Raw genomic sequence first — 24,381 nt, 5'->3', positions numbered from 1 at the left:
TGAAGAATGGGATGCCATCCCACAGCAGTGTGTGACCAGCATGAGGAGGAGGTGCCAGGCTGTTGTGGCTGTGTATGGTTCTTCCACACGCTACTGAGGCTCCTGTTTGTGAAATGAATAAATTGTTAAATTGCCAATATGTCTTGTTTCTTCAAATTCCAATCATCCAATCCACCAAACACCAAACGAGTCAATGGCAGAATAAGCTGTTTGGCCTTGGCAGAGAAGATTTGGCAAATTTTTCATGGGTGCAACCCACATATTCAGCGCTGCTGCTCATCCCACAAATGCATGTTCCTTACAAATGGTGCACCATTTGAAAGGGAACTAAACAGGCTTTGCCAATGCCAAAAAGCATTGTTACCACAGAGAAATTATCTACCAAACACAAATTTCCTTACTTTTTGTGCTAAGTTTAGGTTGTACTATGTACACTGTATAACATACATATTTCCTTTATTTCAGCTTACATCTTAGCTACTGTATATACTACCGCATTACAGTGACGTGTAGTTAGAATAACAGAGGTGCAGAGATTACCTGGAAACTACCAGCAGCATTTCCAGGTAATCTCTACACCTCTGTTATTCTAATATTACCATGTTATACAATAGAAACAGGCAGTTTTGCATTTTGCAGCACTGATTCATGGTTGTTACACAGAAACTACCAGAAGCATTTCCAGGTAATCTCTACACCTCTGTTATTCTAATATTTCCATGTAATACAATAGAAACAGGTAGTTTTGCATTTTGCAACTACTACTTATTACATTGGTAATTACATGTTATTACATCTGTTACCTTCTTATCACCTTATTACCCCAGTATTACATCTTATTACTCTGATGTATTACCCAGTTATTACTTTGGTAATTACATGTTATTACCTGTATATTACCGCGTTATTATCACACTGTTACCCCACTATTACCATCTTATTACCGTGCCATAATGTTAAGTGCTACCGAAAAAAGTCTGTTTACAGCTGTTCGGTCCCCTTCTCCTGTCTGAGCGCGAGTGATTGGCAGGAGATCAAAGCAATGACTCTCGTCAGAGATTGGTCAATCATCTCAGGAGAGAGAGCAAGTGTTACTATGGCCTTCAAGAAACGCCCTGTAGGCTACACAGTACTTCAGGAGACTCTGATGAAGCTGGGAACACGCGGTTTCCACACCGTGGTAATCCACCATGATAATAATGATATTTTAAATGAAAACGGTAATTGTTATCATCAACATTGTTACCGTGGTTTACCGTTACACCGGTAATCGTTACATCCCGTGTGTGTGTGTGTGTGTGTAACCTGTAAAGATTCACTTTTGAAAACACCTGAATATACTCTGTTTAAATTGGTGTGTGTGTGTGTTAGTGTGTGTTAGTTGCCAGTGTGTTGATTTGATTAGGTATTCTTTCCCTGAACAGCCCCGTCACGCATCAGCCGTCAGACCACACCATGACCTTCCTTAAACACTCAAGTGTGTGTGTGTGTGTGTGTGTGTGTGTCTCTGTGGATGCATATATTTGTAGTATGTTTGTGTGCTTGGTACCAATGTGTGAAAGTTGTTGTGTTTATTTGTGCACATTTATATGCAATATTTTTATATATACTTTTTTATATGTATGAGTATGTCTTTTTACCTGTTTGTGTTGTCTTGATGTTTCTGCGTGCGTGTGTGTGTGTGTGTTTTAAAATGGAATTGGTTTTTCATGACTCTCACATGAATGTAACTGTGTGGAAGAGATGCTTGCGTGTGGCAGCTTAAGATCTCGTCTCTGTGACAAAACCTTTTAGATTCTAAGTGTGTGTGTGTGTGTGTGGTGCGTGCGTGCGTGCGTGTGTGGGTGTCTGTCTTTGTGTCAGTGCCACCAGCTGAGTGACAGATTGTGTTGAATGGTGCAGAACTGCAGCAGCCCTGCACACTTAACAGTCTCTGACTTACTGTGGTGTGACACACACACACACACACACACACACACACACAATCACGCAGGGCTTTTGTTGTGTGTTTGCGGTAGAGCTGGGGTGCTGCCGACTATATGATATGGATATCTCAGTCTGATAATGCATTTTCAACACACTTGACTCCATGCACCGTCCATTCCTCCCTATCTTTCTCCTCCCTCCCTGTCCTTCCCTTTGTCATGCTCTCCTCCTCCTGTCATTGATCTTTTTTTTTTTTACCTGTCCTCATCATCATCGCCCACCTGTCTCTCCGCCTTGCTTGTTCATCTTTCCATCTCCCTCGCTCCACATCCAACACTCTCCTGTCTCCTCGTAATTGCTCCCTGCTCTCCTCTACCTTCACACTTTCCTTTTTCTCCTCTCCCCGCAGATTGACCTCCTTATCCTCCCCTTCCTCCCTGGTGAACTCCCTGCTTCTCTTCTCTTTCTTCCTCTCTCCTCCACTGCGGCTGTCTGTCTTCGGCATCATTGGCTCACCCAGCCGCTGGCAGTTTTATTATTCTCTTTTATAGTTTGAATAAGGCAGCTGTCAGCCACAAGGAGACAATCCACTTACTGTAGCGCTACTACGACTACTAATGTACTACAGTACTGTTGCCACTGCTATTGTAGTTACTAGTCACTCTACTACTACTCTCATCACTGCAGCTACCACACAACTACCAACTATTTTAAAATAAAAGTCAGTATTCAGGCTCATATAATATATAATATCAATAACGGACGCACTTCAAAATGTAACTGGCATTATTTTATTGTGGTGCCTGTTATATTCAATTCTATGTTCAATTTGTTCAATAAAAGAATGTTGGAAATTATATAATTCATTTGTTATAAATTCATCAAGCACTTTGTTGTCTTTTAGCAGAATACTGAAAGCAACAGATACAATCAATACACTTTAATATCTGTGTATTTATAGCAGGTGATATCATTATTTGAGCATGGAAGGTCATGCACTTGAAGCTGCGGGGAAGCTTTTAATGTCAAACATCTGTGAAGAAAGAAGCGTTGATAAGCAAACAGGAACAGGGTGACAACATAACTCAAATCTCACCTAGTAAATGAACCTTGAGTTGAGAATATTTTGCCAATCCGTCACTTATTAATTCTAATCACTTTGTGTTAGGTAGTCTGGATCAACGACAGTACATTACCAGGGTAATTGCCTCACATACAGCACTGCCGGATGTCCCTCGCCTTCCCCTCTCTGTGTGTTGCCGTTCTCAAACTCTGTTTCCTTCGGAAAACAACAAACTTCGAGCTAGCAAGCTTAAAGGAGAATTCCGGTCAATTTCAACCCGTAGCTCTGTTGTTTGTAAATGTGGAGTGCTGTCAGTAGCGAGAAAAACTAAAACAATCGGTGCTGCCTACACCGTGTTATCCCCCTACTAGCGTTAGCACCCAACAGGCATAAACAGGGCACGTTTTAAACTTGCTTTTAGCCTCTAAACATGCTTGAAATGTCATTACAAGTGCCTACCCATGTGAAGTGATTCCTTCCGAGGGAACACAGTGACTCTGACTGCAGTATATGTGACAGAAAGGCATAAAAGTTGTGTTAATCCAGCCAGTGCACATACCTCTGTTTGTTTCCTGTTTTCCGGTCAAGTCCACACTAGTCGATTGTCGAACTCATACAATCCAATATTCCAGTCAAATTTGCTGTGTTCCCTCGGAAGGAATGGGTACATGGGTAGGCACTTGTAATTACATTTCGAACATGTTTAGAGGCTAAAAACAAGTTTAAAACTTGCCCTGTTTAAGACTGTTGGGTGCTAACGCTAGCAGGAGGATAACACGGTGTAGGCAGCACCGATTGGTTTTGTTTTTCTCGCTACTGACAGTACTCCACATTTACAAACAACAGAGCTACGTGTTGAAATCACACTAAATCAAACACTAAAACAGGAAAAGTTTTGAAGAAAATTTGTGATTGTGCAACAAGGCAGGCCTGCTTGGTTCTTTTGGGGAATGATTGGTTTACACATAATACAGTATGTTCACGGCATTTACTCTCTAACGTTTTGGAACCGATTGGTGGGATTGCTGTGGACGAAGTATACACTGGTAAGAGTAAATGAGGTTTAACCATGTATCCAGCTAATTTAAAAGCCCACGTTACTGTCTTGTGTGAACAGTTAACTTCTTTTCATATTGTATGTGGCGTTTTCTTTTGCAGGGTGCAAATGTCCCCAGTAGCCATTTTCAAAGCCGACGGCGCCGCTCAAGACGATTGTGATTGATTTAAAGAAATGCAAATCCCTGAATGTGTGTGGTGTAGCCAGACCTTACTCCACAGCGCTGTGGAGATAGGTCTGGGAATGTGAGACTGCGGGACTAAGTGTTAAAGTACTGTTGATGCAAAATTTCCTGCACAGATGTTGCACATTAAAGGTCTTTCAGCAGCTTAAAGGACATAATCCCATCTTTCCTTGTAGCCTTTTAATGTGAAACATCTGGAGCAAGTGGATTTGACAGCAGCCTAACACAGCATTAAAAAGGGCAAAGTTACTGCAATTGGAATTAATTAAGAAAACACTTTTTCGCTCAGAAATTCCAATTCCTGATACAAACTCAGGGTATTTGCTGCCACTGAGTACCAGTAGCAGTAATATTTCTTTTTTCCCCAAGTTTAAAATTCTGTATACGTGGGGACATTTATTCACCTGTTGAGGCTTGTGCATTGTATTATATTGTTATAGACAGTTTTTTTCTGCTGCAGCTTCTGCTTTGAGCGGTCTGTCTTATGTCTCCCTCAATCATCTTCATGTTTATTCTTCCTCATTCTCTTATTCGTCCTCTATTTCCTGTCCTCTGGATCTCTCCCTCACTCCTACTCTCGCTCTCGCCGCTAACCAATTTGCAGCCCTCATCTCCCGCTCGTCTCCTTCCACTCTATTTGTTTTTCCTCTCCCTTTTTTAGTGTTGTTTGCTCTTTGTTTGTTCCATCACCTCGCTCTGCCTTTCCTCAGAGGATACGTGTGAAGGAGGACAGTGGGATTCTGTGTTGCGTAACACTGAGCACAGTCTCACTGGCTTGCCAGCTCTGTTTTTTTGCATACAGTTTGTGTATAAATTTAGTTGGTTTATGTTTCATTATCTGTGCAGTGGTAGTTGGTGAGAAAGTGTTTCCCAGAGTTCGAATGATATTAGGTTTGAAAGCCCATACAAACATGTTATTTTTGGACTGAAGCTGTTTGGTTGTTTTGTGCCAATACTATTTTAGGCCCATCTCGCACTAGCAATGAACCTGCGAGAGCCCTGTTATTGCATAGTGTATGTAGTGGATGGGGGCCTTTAGACCACTGGGTCACAACGCCCCCTGTATACTGTAGTTTTTTTCACTGTTTTGGTGCCATGGCAGGCAGCAAATGCAAATTAACAGCAAATCTAGTGTTTGGAATTGCGAGAAGAGCTCTGCGAGAAGAGCTCTGCTGACCTAATTGTGCACCCTTGCATATCATATTGTATCGGTTTACAGTAGTAGGTTTAGATTACGGCCAATCCATTTAGTGCCTTATAAGTGATAAATACAATAATTCTTCTTGACGCAATTGGAGATCAATAAAACGAGGAGTATTGTATTAAAGTTTCTGTTGTATGCCAGATTAATGGAAGATATCTATTGAGAATCATCCTTAGTTTCAGACTAGGAGGAGAAAAAATTACCCCATAGGTTGTTTGTAAAAACAAAAATTACAACCTATATTTATGTTTATTGTTAGGTGGTGCCCTCTAGTGGGCGTAGTAATTATGACGGAAGCAAAGCAGGTAGTCATGTACTTTCACCCAGGAGACCTGTGTTTGTGTACTATTTGAAATCCATAAACTTATTTTTTTAACATTACTTAACAAATGGAACATAATAGAAAGTTACCCTAACCTATACACATTGTAAAGCACTTTGTGACCCTGTCTGTGAAAAGCACTGTATAAATAAATTTTACTTACTTACTTACTTACTAACCCTATGTACTGATTTGAACCTAACCAAGTAGTTTTGATGCCTAAACCTAACCAAACTGTGACTGTTTCACAACGTTGACAACCTGTTTAAAACCGCAACCGTTTAGGTACGAGGACGTAAAACGCTCCTGTGGGTCGTATTTCCTGCCACTGCTATGGGCGCTTATTTTTAAAAGATTCCTATAATAGGGTAGGAACAAACAACCTATGTGGTCGCATGGTTTGGAGGACTAGTTGAGCTCAGGGTAATTCCTGTCTTAGAAAGCCGCCCTCTAAATTTCACCATGAAAACCACATTATTTGCTCATTATTGTTTTGTCATTCAGCTTGACAGCAGCTTCCTTTTGTCTTCCTTCCATGCTGTTTGACCTTTTGTTGTGCTGGTGCTGAAGGTGGTAGATATCTACAAAAACTAAATGTCATGCCTCTGTTTGCATGTTCGCTATGCTGTTTTCTTTCAGAGAATGCAGACTGTACTGTCCACTCAATATGAGCCACATGCAGAAGCATAAAATCCAGATGCACAAGCTGCTGCCTGCTTTCAAAGTGCTGCTAATCGTCTCATCAAGCACTTTTTATAATAGTATTATCTCATGCTTTGATGTAATTAGGATGCCGCAGGTACCCAAGGGATCTTAGGTCCAGTTTCATATACCTAATGAATATTTATATACAGTGTTACCATTTCTGGCAGCTAGCTTCACAATCGTGATTAATTCTAAGCCTCATGAGTCCCTTGTTGTTTGTTTCACGCTGGTCGTTGACATGAACTAAAAATAAATATTTCAACATTATATGTCATTTAGCTGACGCTTTACCCAGATCTCCCACACCCAAGGCATGTGTCATATCCACTGCGCCATCACCACAAAATGATTTTAAATCATTTTTGTAACATAAGGTGTTGAATCTTTGTCACCTTGAACTTTTTAGAGATGTTGGAAATCATAAATCTGTTCAGTGTCTTGCTAAAGGACACTTCAACACATAGACAGGAGGAGCCAGGTATCGAACCAATCCTGTGATTAATGGACAACCTACTCTAACAGCCACCTCAGTACGTCTTAGTAACAGTATCTTATCACCAAATAAAAAAAGCAGCGAAGTAGAAGTGATTTGAATGAATAATGTCACAGCATAACCAACTCTGGGGAAACATGATTACTCTTGTTAAGTCTAGGATTATACCAGAGCTTGGTTTTTCTCGTGCATTTGAAAACTAGCTAACTGCTTAGTCACCAGACTGAAGGTAAGGGTTAGAGGCCTACCTGATCGTCCTTTGGCTCGGCGTCTTCAGCTTCGGCAGCAGGCCAGCCCGCTCCTCTTCCTCCGTCAGTCGGTGTAGTTTCCAACCGTGTTGACACCCAGTTGACAGTTCATTTGTTTGACAATCAAAATGTGGCCATAACATTAACACAAACTCCGACGGGAAAACATTACAACAAGTCAGAAAACACAATTCTCTTCAGCAGTCTCTCACCGCAACGTGTTCTACTACAGCCTCTTTCACAGCTGCTTTTCAGTCTTGTGACGTAGGTAGGTCACACCCACCCCAGCCTGGCCGCCACTAGACTAACAGCTGGATTATGACATGACAATAAGTAAACATGAATAGTACGTCCTACAGAAATGTTTCACATTAAAGCCTTCTGTTAAGGAAAAACTCAGGAGCAGCACAGCTAATTTCACATACTTGAAGATGGTTCGGGAGACTTATGACAACACAGAAGCATTTAATGAACACTCAATTAAGGAGACAATTAAGCAGGCAGTACAGTATAACCACAATGTGTTACTGTGCAGTGCCATCCCAACTCTCTGAAGTTCCTGTCTTCTTGAAGCTGTATTTAAACGCATGCTGGAGGCATTATGTTTAGCTGAACCTTTAAGGGAAACAAAGATATTGCAATCGCCTAAACACAGATGCTAAAGCCTAGTTCAGCCTATCTCTCTCTCTGGGAAGTAGGCTAAAGTGTGGCTGGCCCACGACCTCCAAAATGAGACAAAACAGCATCATACAGCTGCCTAGATCCCCTGAATCTGTAGAGAGACGAACATAAATAGTTTTGGTTATTAGAGACTGTCCGAATGTTCTCGTCCCCTGACCTGTTACCTATGAATTACCTGATGTTGGCTAAGCTTTCCCTTTGTCTCATCATACCACAACATGGTGTTTCCGGAAATTCCACCACACCTTCCAGCAGATCAAAGGGCAGAATCACTCCCTTTCCTGGTTTATTGAGTTTCATTGACAGTAGCTTAACATTAAATACTGCAACTGGAATTAATTCATGTTTACATTGTTGTACTAATAGAATAACTGCTGTGGACCTTGTATGGTAAAAGAAGATAAAAAAGACTCGGCAGATCCTCACTGTCACCCATTTTGTCTTGGCTTCAGCAGTTGAGTACATCAGGGACAAACTTACAGCAGACTTTCACCTTACTCAGACCTCCAGTGTGACAGCCGTCAGCTGATGGCTTTGTCTGTTGTGTATTTGACAGCTATCTGATGTGACAGCAGTCATAAAAGGGTTTGGTTTACTCAGTGGTTTTCATTCAATCGGGCATCACCTTCATTGCCAAAGACTATTCAGCTGTTGGGGGGATGGGGGGTGGTGGTTATTGATTGCTGGCCTCCCTTCCAATTCCACTTTCTCTCTTTTCAAACACAACTGACCCTGACACCCAATGACAGTCTGTCGATAGCCGTCTGTCAGCTGCATCACTTTGTGTCATCCCGGATAACTAATGGAAAACCCAACTTGTCTGCCAGCATTTGGAGAACGATATTGGCAGCATAACTATCCAATTCCTTCTGAACATACAGCTGGGAATTTCAGCTTTTTATGCAGACTGACATTTCGGATTTCCCTTTTTCTTTCTTTTCTGTCTCACAGCAGTGGTGTGGGATGTAGCATTGAAATTCTATGTAATCTCAACTTTGTCACGCTGTGCATGGTCTGAAATGTTGGTAATCAAATGGACAGGCATACCAAAAAATGTTTTCCTTGTTGCTCTCTCCCTGCAAATACTCTTAATGGAGGTGTTGGGCTTCTTTTAAGAGAATTTTGTATTGTGATTTGACCAATATGAGTTTGGCTGATAATGATCTATATATGTCTTTGTTTGAGAAGTATGCTTGTATTATTATTAAGATGTTTAGATGTACACATTTTCAGTTATGATATTGTTTCATTAAAATCTTAGGGTAAGATTAGGGTTAAAGATGCACAGGTCTTGCATTGCCAGACCCTTCTCCACAGCGATGTGGAGTAAGGTGCATTATTCACATTCATTCATCAGATGCTTGGCCAGCTGAGTAGTAATATCCAGTCGTATTATAACAGGTGAAACCTTTTCACTGTGTATCTGTCAATACCGTCTCTACCAACCCAACATCCTCATGTGCTGGGCTTTGGTTTTTTTGAACATCCAATGTTCATGTATGGTCAAGGGGATTAGTTCTCCCTGCAAAGTTCTCTGATTTTTTTACTCAAATAATAGCCATTATTTATTTATCTAACCATTTGCCACAAAAGGTAAATATTTTTTCCTCTAACCCAAACTAGTTCTGTTAATGCACAGCATTAACTAACCTTTTGCTGCTGTACACAAATAACCTTCCTGCTGCGATTCATGCCGCCGCTGTGCAAGCTTTGCTGCAGTCCCAACATACATCAATTCGCTGCCAATGCATTCTTGATTAGGCGTGGACACGGTAATTGTTTTCATTGCCTTGGATTGGAACGACATTGAATTTAATGTGGTCCATCGATCTTTTGTTGAGGGGAAATTGGGTTTGTTACAGCGTTGTAGATCTCTCATGGCCCACATGTTAACCTTTTATTCTCTCTCTCCATCACAACATTTTTCTCTCAAATCTCACTCTCACTCTATCTCTATCTTCCCCCATCCCTTCCTCTTCATCCTCTTGTCTCATTCTCCTACCCTTTGACTTTTCATTTCTCACTCTCTCTTTCCCTTTATCTGTCTATTATTTTGTTTCTCACTCCCTCCGATTCCTCCCCAACTCCCTATTTTTTCCCATTCTACTCCCCTAATTTGCTTTCAATTTAAAAACTTGATTAACATAATTGCTTATCAGAAACCATATTGCCATGGCAGTATAACATTGAAAAATAGATGAAAGGTGAAACCAACAATACTTGATATTTTACTCGAATATATGACTTTAAAGATTAGTTTATGGTCAATATTGTTTGATAGATTTGATTGATTTTTTTTCTTTCTGTCAGCTAATTGATTTACTTAAAGAAAGCATTTAGAGTGGGTGCACTTTATTTACTATTTCTACTGTCTGTCCTCGCCAACAGCTTCAGAAACCTTCCACTTGTCCACTTGATCTGTTAGGTCTGAAAAAACCGTGCCGTCTTTCTATTTTGTACAACGACCAGCAGAAGTAGTCACGTCTGATGTTTGTTGGTTTATGTACTGCTGATTGTCAATCCTGGACTGCTTTTTTAGTGTATGAATGGTGGTCTGTTTAATCCTACTGTCATCTGTCGATCATGGATGTGGCACATTGTTTCCTTTGTGTTTCTCTACAATTTTTGTGGCTGTGTTCGTCCTCTGTTAGCTCTACCAACCTCTTGGACTGAAGTACAGCCGCTCTGAAGTACAGCTGAAGGTTCTCCTTCAGTGCTGCAACACTAATGTAGCAGCACTGGATCCTGGAATTGTAATTCCCCCGACAATGCGAAAAGTTTTCGGAATGCCAGCTCTACTAGGAACAGGACTGTTTGACTGAGGAAAGAGGGGTGCAGTGCGCCAGAGACTTTGGACACAGCAGCTGCGCCATATTCCTCTGCCCTCCATCATAAAAAAATGAACTACGAGATCTGAATCTTACTGAAACCTGGCTTATAGACCAAGACTCTGACGCTGATCCTGAAATTAAAGGTTTTTGCCCAACCCTGGCGTCTGGATCGTGACGCACACCTGACTGTCAAATCACAGGGAGGGAATGCCTGTATGTAAACACCTGAAGGTACAAATTGTGCTCGTTTGGGACACAGTGTGTACCCCTGGTATTGAACTTTTGGATAACTTTGTCTGTTTTATTTGCTGCGCGGGTTTCCACAACTATTTGTCACAGTTGTTTATATTCACCCTAAGGCAAATTGTGGATAACGCGACCCTAATCAAAACTGTGCTGTGTCTACACACAGTGGCCCTCATTTATCAACCTAACGTAGAAACCAGCGCAGATATGAGCGCAGAAATCCTCTTACGACAGGCTTCACGTGTGATTCATGAAACGTTCGTATCACAGCAATCAGAGCGTAAGAATGGTCGTACATTGATAAATGCAGCGGCTGGAAACGATCGTAATTTAAATATCATGCCCCAATATATTCTGGGTTTTGAGGCCTCGCCCCTACAATTTACGACATGGCGAGACGTAATCCGGCTAAGAAGCGTCACTTTTCAGAGGTGGAGATTGAAACCCTGATATCTCAGGTTCATTTGCACTTACGTTTGTAGATTTGGCAGCCTGAAAGCTGTTATTAAAGGCTGTAGAAAGAATGCCGAATGGAAATAGATCACTGATGCAGTCAACAGTGTTGCCGTGGTAAATCGGACTCCAGCTGAAGTTTATTTAATTTATTCATCACATGTGTATGCTATAGTCCCCATAGTAATATACAGGCTTATATTGCAATCTCTTAGGCCTACATGGTGTACCTATATTTAAATAAACACACAGTAGCGGAGTTTATGCAGTGTCTTTTATCAGAACCAGGCAACAGCTGTGAGGGAGAGCGCCTGTCCTCCCACCCCCCACCCCCCAAATAAATCGTTCACTTGTGGCCATTAACAACACTTTAAAAGAGAAACGAAAACCTGAAGAATAAATAAAAATGTTGTGCATCATCATGTTTCCTGTATTGAGTATAATTGCCAAACATAACAATATACCTTTTAATAGCGAGGAATAATATCCTGTCTCATTTCGTATAGCCCCAGTTGGGGCTGTGCTGGACACTGCTCTCTGTGCATCGGGTCATCTGGCTCCAGAACCCCACAGGCAACAATGTTGCAGCAGTTTTCTTCCCCTGCTGATGCAAGACCATGAGCCATCTGCCCTTAATCAATCCGATTGGGCGCTCCACTGTGTCCCGTGCGCGTACGTATGCACTGTTGTACCGGCGAATAGAGGTATTTTAAACGAGCCAGATCTGCCATTGCTGATAAGTGATCAACTGATGACTTCTCCTTCTCCTGTTAAACTTTTTATATGCTGCACCACAAGTCCACACTGACTCGAAAACTTGCGTACACAAGGTCAGACCAGACGTAAGATTTTATTGCAGCTTATGCTCACGTTCAAATTGATAAATCCCTTGCTTTGCGTAGGAATCGGCGTACGCCCGTCCTACGCCTGTTTTTGGTCGTACGCACCCAATCCCTCCGTCAATTCCCGATGCACCCAATTTTATCATGGGAGATTTTAATCATTGTGTTAGGCCTAAGTCCCTGAATCATTTATCCAAGTTTGTCACCTGTCCAGCAAGATGGGTTTAAGTATTATTAATAATATATAATAAAAATAATAAAATAATAAATCTTACATGATAGCTCCTCTGGGTTTTCCCAGTCATCATGATTCGACGTAACGAAAGAACAACTGCCAGGGTCATTAACATACTGATCAGCATTCATGAGGTGCTTTGCATTGACTATTAATGGTTAAAAATTGGCGTGTACAGGGCGGGATAAGAGGCTGATTCAGGTACGCACACTTGGGTAATCTGTGATTTATAAAGAGAACATTGCTTACAGATGTGCGTACGCACAGTTTTATAAATGAGACCCCTGGTCCTGATAGCTAAGGGGGAAAATGTGTTGTGGCGAAAGAGACAGATATTTTTCTGGGGGATCCCGAGGCGTTCCCAGGCCAGGTTAGAGATATAATCCCTCCACCTAGTCCTGGGTCTCCCCCGAGGCCTCCTCCCAGCTGGACGTGCCTGGAACACCTCCCTAGGGAGGCGCCCAGGGGGCATCCTTACCAGATGCCCGAACCACCTCAACTGGCTCCTTTCGACGCAAAGGAGCAGCGGCTCTACTCCGAGCTCCTCACGGATAACTGAGCTTCTCACCCTATCTCTAAGGGAGACGCCAGCTACCCTCCTGAGGAAACCCATTTCGGCAGCTTGTACCCTGGATCTTGTTCTTTCGGTCATGACCCAGCCTTCATGACCATAGGTGAGGGTAGGAACAAAAACTGACCGGTAGATTGAGAGCTTTGCCTTCTGGCTCAGCTCTCTTTTCGTCACAACGGTGCGATAAATTGAATGTAATACCGCACCTGCTGTGCCGATTCTCCGACCAATCTCCCGCTCCATTGTCCCCTCACTCGCGAACAAGACCCCAAGGTACTTGAACTTCACTTGGGGTAAGGACTCATTCCCTACCTGGAGAAGGCACTTCATCGGTTTCCTGCTGAGAACCATGACCTCCGATTTAGAGGTGCTGATCCTCATCCCAGCCGCTTCACACTCGGCTGCGAACCAATCCAGTGAGTGCTGAAGGTCACAGGCCGATGATGCCATCAGGACCACATCATCTGCAAAAAGCAGCGACGAGATCCCCAGCCCACCGAACTGCAACCCCTCTCCACCCCGACTACGCCTCGATATCCTGTCCATAAATACTACAAACAGGATTGGTGACAAAGCGCAGCCCTGGCGGAGGCCAACTCTCACCAGAAACGAGTCCGACTTACTGCCGAGAACCCGGACACAGCTCTCGCTTTGGTCGTACAGAGATTGGATGGCCCTGAGAAGGGACCCCTCACCCCGTACTCCCGCAGCACCTCCCACAGTATCTCCCGGGGCACCCGGTCATACGCCTTCTCCAGATCCACAAAACACATGTAGACTGGTTGGGCATACTCCCAGGCTCCCTCCAGGATCCTTGCAAGAGTAAAGATCTGGTCCGTTGTTCCACGACCAGGACGGAATCCGCATTGTTCCTCTTCAACCTGAGATTCGACTATCGACCGAACCTTCCTTTCCAGCACCTTGGAGTAGACTTTACCGGGGAGGCTGAGAAGTGTGATACCCCTGTAATTGGCACACACCCTCTGGTCCCCCCCTTTTTAAAAAAGGGGGAACCACCACCCCGGTCTGCCACTCCTTAGGCACCGTCCCAGACTTCTACGCAATGTTGAAGAGGCGTGTCAACCAAGACAACCCCTCCACACCCAGAGCTTTAAGCATTTCTGGACGGATCTCATCAATTCCTGGGGCTTTGCCACTGTGGAATTGTTTAACTACCTCAGCAACCTCCACCAGGGAAATTGATGCCAATCCCCCCTCATCCTCCAGCTCTGCCTCTACCATAGAGGGTGTATTAGTCGGATTTAGGAGTTCCTCAAAGTGCTCCTTCCACCGCCCTATTACCTCCTCAGTTGAGGTCAACAGCGTCCCATCCTTACTGTACACAGCTTGGATGGTTCCCAGCTTCCCCCTCCTGAGGTGGCGAACGGTTTTCCAGAAGTACCTTGGTGCCGACCGAAAGTCATTCTCCATGTCTTCTCCAAACTTCTCCCACACACGCTGCTTTGCCTCTTTCACGGCAGAGGCTGCAGCCCTTTGGGCCCTTCGGTACCTTGCAACTGCCTCCGGAGTCGCCTGGGATAACATATCCCGGAAAGACTCCTTCTTCAGTCGGACGGCTTCCCTGACCACCGGTGTCCACCACGGTGTTCGTGGGTTACCGCCCCTTGAGGCACCTAAGACCCTAAGACCACAGCTCCTCACCGCAGCTTCAGCAATGGAAACTTTGAACATTGTCCACTCGGGTTCAATGCCCCCAGCCTCCACAGGGATGCACGAAAAGCTCCGCCAGAGGTGTGAGTTGAAAGTCTGTCGGACAGGGGCCTCCTCCAGACGTTCCCAATTTACCCGCACTACCCGTTTGGGCTTACCAGGTCTGTCCAGAGTCTTCCCCCACCCCCTGACCCAACTCACCACCAGATCGTGATCGGTTGACAGCTCCGCTCCTCTCTTCACCCGAGTGTCCAAAACATACGGCCTCAGATCAGATGAAACGATTATAAAATCGATCATTGACCTTTTGGCCTAGGGTGCTCTGGGTACCAAGTACACTTATGAGCATCCCTATGTTCGAACATGGTGTTCGTTATAGACAATCCATGACTAGCACAGAAGTCCAACAACAAACAACCACTCTGGTTTAGATCAGGGAGGCCGTTCCTCCCAATCACGCCTCTCCATGTGTCTCCATCATTACCCACGTGCGTGTTGAAGTCCCCCAGCAGAACTATGGAGTCCCCGACTGTAGCCCCATGCAGGACTCCACTCAAGGTCTCCAAGAAGGCCGAATACTCCGAACTCCTGTTCGGTGCATATGCACAAACAACAGTCAGAGTTTTCCCCCCCACAACCCGCAGGCGTAGGGAGGCGACCCTCTCGTCCCACCGGGTTAAACTCCAACGTAGCGGCGCTCAGCCGGGGGCTTGTGAATATCCCCACACCCGCCCGGCGCCTCACACCCTGGGCAACTCCGGAGAAGAAAAGAGTCCAACCCCTATCCAGGAGTATGGTTCCAGAACCAAGACTGTGCGTAGAGGTAAGCCCCACCAGATCTAACCGGTAGCGCTCCACCTCCCGCACAAGTTCCGGCTCCTTCCCCCACAGAGAGGTGACATTCCACGTCCCCAGAGCCAGCCTCTGCTGCCCGGGTCTGGTCCGTCGAGGCCCCTGACCTTCACTGCCACCCATGTGGCAGCGCACCCGACCCCAGCGGTTCCTCCCACAGGTGGTGGGCCCATGGGATGGAGAGATGTCCGCCACGTAGCTTTTTCGGGCTGTGCCCGGCCGGGCTCCGTGGCAAACCCGGCCACCAGACGCTCGCTGACGAGCCCTCCATCTGGGCCTGGCTCCAGACGGGGGCCCCGGGCTTCCTCCGGGCAGGGTCACTTCATCCCTTCCTCGATGTTTCATAGGATTTTTGAACAGATAACAGTAACTAACATTAACCAAATAAAAGAAATGTATACATTTTTCCTCTTTTGTTCTGTTGCTGGGATATGAGCGATGCTTTTAAAATGACAGTAATGACAATAAGTAATCTCATATATCATTACCAATGTACCCTAAATTATTATAAGAGCTGGCCTTAGCTAACAGTCAACAACTGTAGAGCAAACTTAAACTATGCTTTACACTATAATAAACTTTTAAATTTTTGGCATGTTTTATAGTAGAGTGCAATCACACATTACATCACATAAAAACTCCACGTCGCAGAACATTAAGCAGGCATATACGTATGGCATGTTATTTAATATTCACTATATATAGGCTTACTATACTTTGATTGAACGGTTCGGGGCATAAGCACAGTTTGTGGGCATAAGCCACTACTGTGGTAGTAGTGGTGTGTAGTTCTAATATTTACTGTGATTACATTGGCAAGGGTATATTAAATTACTTAGTGTTTGTCACTGACAGTTGTCTACCACTTCCACCTGCCGTTAAGAAACGGTATGTGCAGACTTCCGGTTGGACGATGAGGCCAGAGATTGGCATGGGGTACTTTCCATACAATCATCTCTCAATGCAAATCAAACCAGCTATTAGGCTAACTGAAATAAAACCATGCCAATCTCTAGGTATGGTGAAGGGTATCTGATGATGTGGGGCTATTTTAATTCCAAAGGCCAAGGGAACTTTATCAGGATGCATAGTATCCTGGATCCATGAAATAACTGGCCTTTAAAAAAAAAATCTGCCTGCCTCTATGGGAATTTAACATAGGGGTGTACTTACTTATGCCCCCTGTATTTTAAGGAAGAACATTTATTTATTTACGATACATTATTCATTCACAAACAAAATTGGTGTCCTTAAAGGTTGGATTTTTCCTCATTTTTTAATTAAGGCATTAAGATCAATTTCCAAAAGCTGATTTTTTTATTCCTCTTTTTAGTCAACTTTAGCATGGGTGTCCTAATTTTTTCACATGACTGTATATGCGGGGGCTTTTCTCCCACCAGTTCAGGTAGTCCAGAAAGTTAGGATAAGTGTTTTTTGTGTAAAGTTGCTTAACTCAGGACTGTGACGTTTCACAGTGTGAGGAAAAGGAAGCCAAATAAGATCATAACAAATGATCATCTCAATGCAGGATATGTTGCAGGTGACTTTTTGTACCTGGAATGTAAATGGGGTTGGTAAAGGTTTTGTCCCACTTAAAGGCACTTAAAGTTGATGTGATCTTCTTGCAAGAAACTCACCTGAAAAATGATGCTCATAATAAACTTAGATGTAGATGGATTAGCCAAATATTTCACTCTTAAGTTTTCTACAAAGGCAAGGGGGGCAGCCATATTGATCCGGAGGGTAGCTCCTTTTAGGCACCAATCCACAATTCAGGACAAAGATGGGAGATATGTTATGGTCATGGGGGAAATGCACTCAATCCCAATAAAACTATTAAATATATATGGCCCGAATCACGACGATCCAGAATTCTTTAGAAAGGTATTAGGTTTAATCCCAGACATGTCCACCACACATTATTATCGGTGGAGATTTTAATTTGGTGTTAGACATCTGGACAGGTCTTTTATTCAAAGGAGTATAAACACAAATGCAAGTGGCCTTATTAACACATACGTGGACAATATGAATTTATGTGACATATGGAGGATCCTAAATCCAACAGGGAGGGAATATTCCTTTCACTCAAAGGTGCATAATGTGTACTCAAGGATCGATTATTTTTGCACAAAATGGAAAATGACCGAACTATCCATAAAATAAAAACCAAAAATGGTCACCTTTGTACCACACAGGGCGACATTAATGATAAATTTCGTCAATTTTATGAAGGGTTATATTCATCTAAATCAAACTCTGGTCCGAGGGATATGCAGGAAATTTGGATAAATGTAAATTGCCAACATTGGCCCTCAATGCTGAAATTACATGTCAAGAAATTTTGAAATCAATAGGATCCTTAAAGAAGGGTAAAAGCCCAGGTCCAGATGGATTAGGAAGTGAGTTGTACAAGAATTTAGTTTTACTTATAGAAAGATGGTGTTTTGCCACAAACGCTAAATGACGCGGGAAAAAAAGGGAAGGATCTGGAAGAGGTAGGCTCCTATCGACCTATCTCTCTTTTAAATACAGATCAAAAGATTTTGGCCAAGACTCTAGCCCAAAGACTTAGTTTGCTAATAAATACGCTTGTGCACGCCGATCAAACAGGTTTTGTCGCTGGAAGGAGCTCCTTTCTCAACTTCAGACGCCTTTTTAATAGAATATACTCGCCTAGAATTTCAAAGGATTTTTTTCTGTTAAGCCTCAATGCTGAGAAAGCATTTGATCAAGTAGAATGGCCCTACCTCTTTGCCGTCCTGGAAAAAATTCAGATGGGTGATGAGTTTACTGCATGGATCCGATTACTGCTAAAATACTCACAAATCAAACTGCCCAGTTCCGACTCCACAGAGGCCAAATGTTTTAGCAGTTATTAAGCTATTTGGCACCTTCGCTGGATATAGGATCAACTGGGGTAAAAGCGAACTGATGCCCTTAAAGCTAGAAGATTCTAATTGGCTCAGGTCACTCCCTTTTAAGATAACATCAGAAAAATTCACCTATCTGGGATTCCTCATTACTAAAAAATTAATTTCTATATTCAAAGAAAATGTTCTTCTCCTTTTAGACAAACTCAAAAATAGAATTCAGTTCTGGAGAACTCTTCCATTATCCCTAGTGGGCAGGGTGAATACAATTAAGATGTTTTTGCTCCCACAACTACTTTACCTCCTCCAGAAAATACCAATATTCCTCAAGGTCATACTTTAAAAAGTTAGACTCAGTAGTTCTTCCCTTTGTCTGGAATTGTAAATCCCATAGAATAAAAAAGAACATTTGTGTAAGTCCATATCACATGGAGGACTTGCACTTCTAAATTTTATAAATTATTGGGCTACATCTATCCGTTCCATTGCATCAGTGTTAAATGATACTGCTTTGTTGTCGAATGGGCTGGAGATTGAGCGAGAGAACTGTCTGCCATACTCAATCGGTGCTGTAATTTTATCTCTGATTCCTCTTAACAGAACATGTTACAAGCACAACCCGGTAATATATGACACAATAAGGACTTGGAAACAGATATCAAAGAACTTAAAACTCAGATTGATCTCTCTCTGGTTGCCAATAGCAGCAAACCCTTCCTTCCCTCCTTCTTGTCTAGACACAGCATTTGATATGTGGAAAGAACTCAGTGTTTGTAACGTAGGGGTTATATATTGAAGGATCATTTGCATCTTTTCATCAGCTACAACAAAAATATGGTTTACCCAAACACTATTGATTCTTTCAAGTAAGAAATTATGTAAGAACACATCTTCCTCAGTTTGAGAAAGCAAGGCCAGATAAGTTGGATGACTGCCTAGGTGAGTTAGGGAGGTCAGATCACAATATATCCTGTTCATACGATAAGTTGCAAGAGATAAGCCGCCCAACTACTGCCACTGTTAAAGCGGATTGGGAAAAGGAGTTGGGTACGAACATACAAAATGACCTATGGGACGAGAGTTTAGCATATATCCATAAATGCTCCATAAATGCACGTCATTGTCTAATACAGTTTAAAATCCTACATAGGCTACATTATTCCAAAGAAAGACTTCATAGGATCTTTCCTAAATGCTCTCCTCTGTGTGAAAAATGTGACACTCATGTTGGTGATTTACTTAATAGTTATGTTCTTTGTTGCAAAATATAAGGTTACTGGAGTGATATATTTAGTTTCATGTCTACGGTGTTAAATATTCAAATTGTCCCAGATCCAGTTTTAGTAATCTTAGGGATAACCAATGAAGCAAAGAGACTGACACTGGCAGAACAGCGCTTCTTGGCATATGAAATTCTCACTGCAAAGAAGTGTATCCTCTTATTCTGGAAAAAGAAAGAGGGACCAACACTGAAGATATGGCTCATGGAGATGATGGACACACTCCACCTTGAGAGGATTTGAGAACATTTGGCAACCTTTGGAATCTTATCTTACAGGACAAGCAGTATCCTGATTGCAGTCTGGGGTGGGTAGGGATTAGGGCCTCTCATTTGTTATTTTTTTGTTTTTATTTGTTTATGTATTTATCCTTATTTCCCTTCCTTATTTTTGTTTGTATACTGTAAAAAAGAAGCACTGTAATAACAATTTTGTAACTTGATTTTTGAAATTAAGCTCCGTAATAAAACATATTTGAAACTGAAGGAAACGGTATGTGGTGGTGGAACTCCAAAGAGCGGCACATGCCACTGTAGGGAGCAGCAGAAGCCCCCAGGAAATCGGCTTATCCCGCTGTACCACTTGTTGTATACCATTAGTAACTTTTCGATCTTGGCGCTACTGCAAAACAGATGAAATACTCCACAGTGTCCCTTTAAAATCTCTTTTTAATAAAGGTCAGTAATGGTTTTCTTCATCGGGTCACATGCACATTATTGCAGTATCCGTAATAAAATTGAGAACACAAAAGCTGTTGCAAATTGGACATTGTACTTGATGATTTCTTTTAACCTTTCTCTTTGTGTTTCTCAGCAGTCCGAGTATAGAGCCAGTCCCAAGGGAAGCACAGAGCCGGCTGTGGACCTGCTGGGCCTGGGTAAGACATCACCCACCTTCTACCAATGGACTATATAATAACCCTCGGACAATATCTGTATTCACATGACATGAAAATTAAGCCAATTATGCTGAATGATGTAATAACATTTTTTTTTATTTATACGGTTATATTGCATGTTAAATAGTGTGTGACATTATAAGGGAAAGGTTTAATGCTGTCAGGCTTTATTTGAGTCATGTACAGAGACCTTTTACACTGATGACTTATTATACTATCTGGCCGTTAAGACATCGTTGGTGGCTTCAGGCCGCCATGTCTGACACAACTGTGAGCAAACTCCAGTTGAATCCATAATTGTTCAGTCATAGACTGGCCTATCTACTAGAAAATTATATTTTACACCCTGTATTACTCAGTTGAGTAGATAGTACTAGACTAGAAGTAGACTTATTGCCTTTAAAAAAAATCAAGCACAATGATTAACTTATAAATCTGGGTCAATTCCAGTAAAGTTGTGAATTTTTACAAAATCATTGTGTGAAATCTTAAGCTGGTTTATTCCTTAATTCAAAAGGAACAAAATAAGTTGAAGAAGAATGTGTGGAGCTAAAAGGTGGTTTTAGGAGAGGGAAACTTTGAAATTTAAAGCAAAAGAGGACAAATAAACATCAGAGCTCAGATGTAGTGTCTTGTTCTGCATGCAACCCTGTGCAATCTGACCAGCAGCTAAACACCTTCAACCATCAAGCACCAGAGACTGGCATCATCGTAACTCAATTTATTGACAGAGAAAGGGTGAAACTGGGAAATGAAACACAATGACCAGTTACTTACATATTGATGAGTCACAAACATTTTACAATGATAATTGTAAAAACAATAACTACACGTCACTGTAATGCGGTAGTATATACAGTAGCTAACATGTAAGCTGAAATAAAAGAAATACGGTAATGTATTGTTGTACAGTGTACGTTATATAACCTATATTGTTTATCTAAATAAACTAAAATATACTTGTAGCACACCAAAGATAATAGTAGCAAATTAGCTTACTGAAGCTACTGTCAATCTAATATGAGCTATCAATCATCATCAAAAATATACATATTGCACATCAAATTTACTGACAGTAATTAACAAAGATATAAGAACAGTATGTCAGCATCTATTTCACATACCAAGAATGCTACCAAAGGCATGGAATGTCGAAGATTGAAGCGGATAGTATGGAGAGATGATAACACAAACCATGAGGCTGTCCTGCTCACATTCAACTTCCTAACTAAATCCCATGGTGCAAAGGTCCTACAGTTCTTAAAGGAACACACACGCATGTGGAACAAACTACTGCCAGCAATAGGAGAAGAAAAAGTGAACTAATGTCCTGATGGGGACAGAACACTCCCCACCTGGTATCTATAGATAACACCCATACACTTAGCTCCTGAAGAACAGTGTTTGAAAGTCACTACTTGCTCTTGTAGTCTTCTTTGGAGAGAAGGAGGACTAAGTCTGTGACAGGCCTAAGGAAGAGCTTGATTCCATCCTGTCTGGAGATTTTGATCTCTATGCTGCGGACCTTCCCATCTTTGCTTGGGAATACCTTAGTAACCAATGCCACTGGCCATTCATTCCTTTCAGCTTGGGAGTCTTTCATGAGGACAATACTTCCAGCATCAATGTTTGGCTTGCTTGAATGCCATTTACTCCGAGTCTGCAACGTGGAAAGGTACTGCTTCCTCCATTTGTTCCAGAAAACATCTGCAAGGAATTGAACCTGACGCCAATGCCGCTTATAAAGATCTTTGGTGTCAAATTGACCAGAAGGAGCAGGGAAAGGGCCCACCTTCTGCGTGAGAAGGGTAGCAGGGGTGAGCATCAATGGATCTGCAGGATCAGCGTATATTGGACCCAAGGGTCTTGCGTTTATGATGGCTGCTACTTCTGCCAAAAGAGTTGCGAGACGTAGACGTAGAACTGTCTAGTCTCATTGTAGATGTAACCTAACAGGACCTTGCTGTCCGTGTAGAAAGTTGTGGCATCCAGGTCAACATCGATTTCTGAACTGACAAGCTCAGCTAACTCCACTTGCAACACTGCTGCGCACAGCTCCAATCTCGGTATCGTGTGTTCTGGTTGTGGTGCGAGTTTTGCCTTACCTAGAACAAACCCTACATGGTGTTCTCCTTCAGCATCTGTAACTTTGATATAGGCAACTGCGGCTATTGCTTTGGTTGAAGCATCACAGAAGGTACAAAGTTATTGCTGTTGAGTTCTCGAGAGGGAGACTGGTGTATATGTTCGTGGGATGCGGGGACTTTCCAGATCTTTCAGGGAGTCTCTCCATGCTGTCCACAGCTTCCCTTTATCTGGAGGTCATTGGGAGTCCCAGTCATCCACTTCCATGGTGTGCACACGAGGATAGTTTTGCCTTGGATGGTAACTGCAGTAACAAATCCGAGGGGGTCGTATAAACTTTTAACTGTAGACAGGACACCCCGACAAGTGTATGGCTTATCTTCATCTACAACCTGGAATGCAAGTGTGTCCGTCTCAAGCTCCCAAATGATTCCAAGGCTACAATGTGTTGGCAGTGTGTCTGTGCCAAGCTCCAGATCCTTCAAGTTGTTTGCGTAGTCTTGGGAGGGAAAGGCTCTCATTACCTCAATGCTATTTGACGCAGTCTTGAGGTTCGAGCAGGCAAGTGTGTCTTGTGTTCTTTTGAGCAAGCTGATGGCAGCTTCTTCAGAGGGCAGTGACTTCAAACCATCGTCCAACCCAAAGTCAGCCTCGCCATCCTGCGCTGAACGTTTAAGGCTGTAGCAACAGCTGGAGAGGAGCTGTTGCCAGAAACATGCACTTTCATGCGGTATTCAGTGATGTCCTTGTGAATGTCGTTATCCTTAAACCATCTCAAAAAGTTCCTGTCCTCCTCTCTGACCAGGAAAGAGTGGAACATTTGCTGTATGTCCGCTGTAACCGCGATGGACTCTTCTCTGAAACAAATCAGGACTCCGAGAAGGGTGGTGTTAAGATCTGGACATGTTAAAAGTACATCATTCAGCGAAACCCCTTTGTATTGTGCGCTGGAATCGAATACCACCCAAATCTGACCTGGTTTCTTCGGGTGGTAAACGCCATAGGTTGGGAGATACCAACGTTCCTCTTCTTCCCTCAGAGGAGGAGCAATCTCTGCATGGTCACTTTGGAATATTTTTTTCCATGAATGAAAGACAATGGTCTCTCATTTCCGGTTTCCTGTCGAAGTTGTGCCTGAGTGCAGATTGCCGTTTTAGTGCCTGTGCTCGATTTTCAGGAAGGCGGCATCTCTGTGACTTGAAGGGGAGAGTCGCTACCCAATTGTTAGCATCATCCTTTTGGAGCCCTTGTTCCATTATCTTTAGGAATAATGTAATAAAACGTCTTCAATCGAGAGAGACGTTTCATTATCGTCTTTCGTCCTTTGGAATACCGTACACCCAAGGTGATTTTCCTCTTTGTCACAGTTGGTATCATCTCTAAGGTATCCCTCGATGAGGTCTTTTGACAGAGAGTCGCTGTATCTTTCTTTGATGAGGAGCAGGTTGGGACAAGATTGAAAGAGAGATGGGCGAACATTCTCTAGCGTGCTTGTAAAGAGAGTGTTCAGGGTGGATGGTTTATGAACATTTCCCAACGATGACCCACCTATCGTGAGGCCCATTGATCTGTTCCCTAACCTTGTGCACTCTTATGATGTCCCTTCCTAAGAGAAGCAAGATTGGGGCTTTGTGGTCGATTTCAGGAATCTGAAGAGCTAC

At 42.8% G+C, this 24,381-nt stretch overlaps 1 protein-coding gene across 6 annotated transcripts in view; it reads left to right on the top strand.

Moving 5' to 3' along the window:
• Positions 1–24,381, top strand: part of LOC144532266 (stromal membrane-associated protein 1-like) — a 252,719-nt gene that overhangs the window by 140,350 nt on the left and 87,988 nt on the right. For 4 of the 6 annotated variants that reach the window (XM_078272939.1, XM_078272937.1, XM_078272934.1 and 1 more), the window contains one exon: positions 20,551–20,614. In XM_078272939.1, coding sequence (XP_078129065.1) covers positions 20,551–20,614 — 64 coding nt within the window. The remainder of the gene's footprint in view (positions 1–20,550; positions 20,615–24,381) is intronic. The other 2 variants (XM_078272938.1, XM_078272935.1) reach the window with 1 other exon arrangement.

Source organism: Sander vitreus, chromosome 17 (genome assembly GCF_031162955.1).
Source record: "Sander vitreus isolate 19-12246 chromosome 17, sanVit1, whole genome shotgun sequence".
NCBI classification, from domain to species: domain Eukaryota; kingdom Metazoa; phylum Chordata; class Actinopteri; order Perciformes; family Percidae; genus Sander; species Sander vitreus.
Note: the sequence above shows the minus strand (reverse complement) of the source record. Positions and strands in the feature narration are given on the sequence as shown.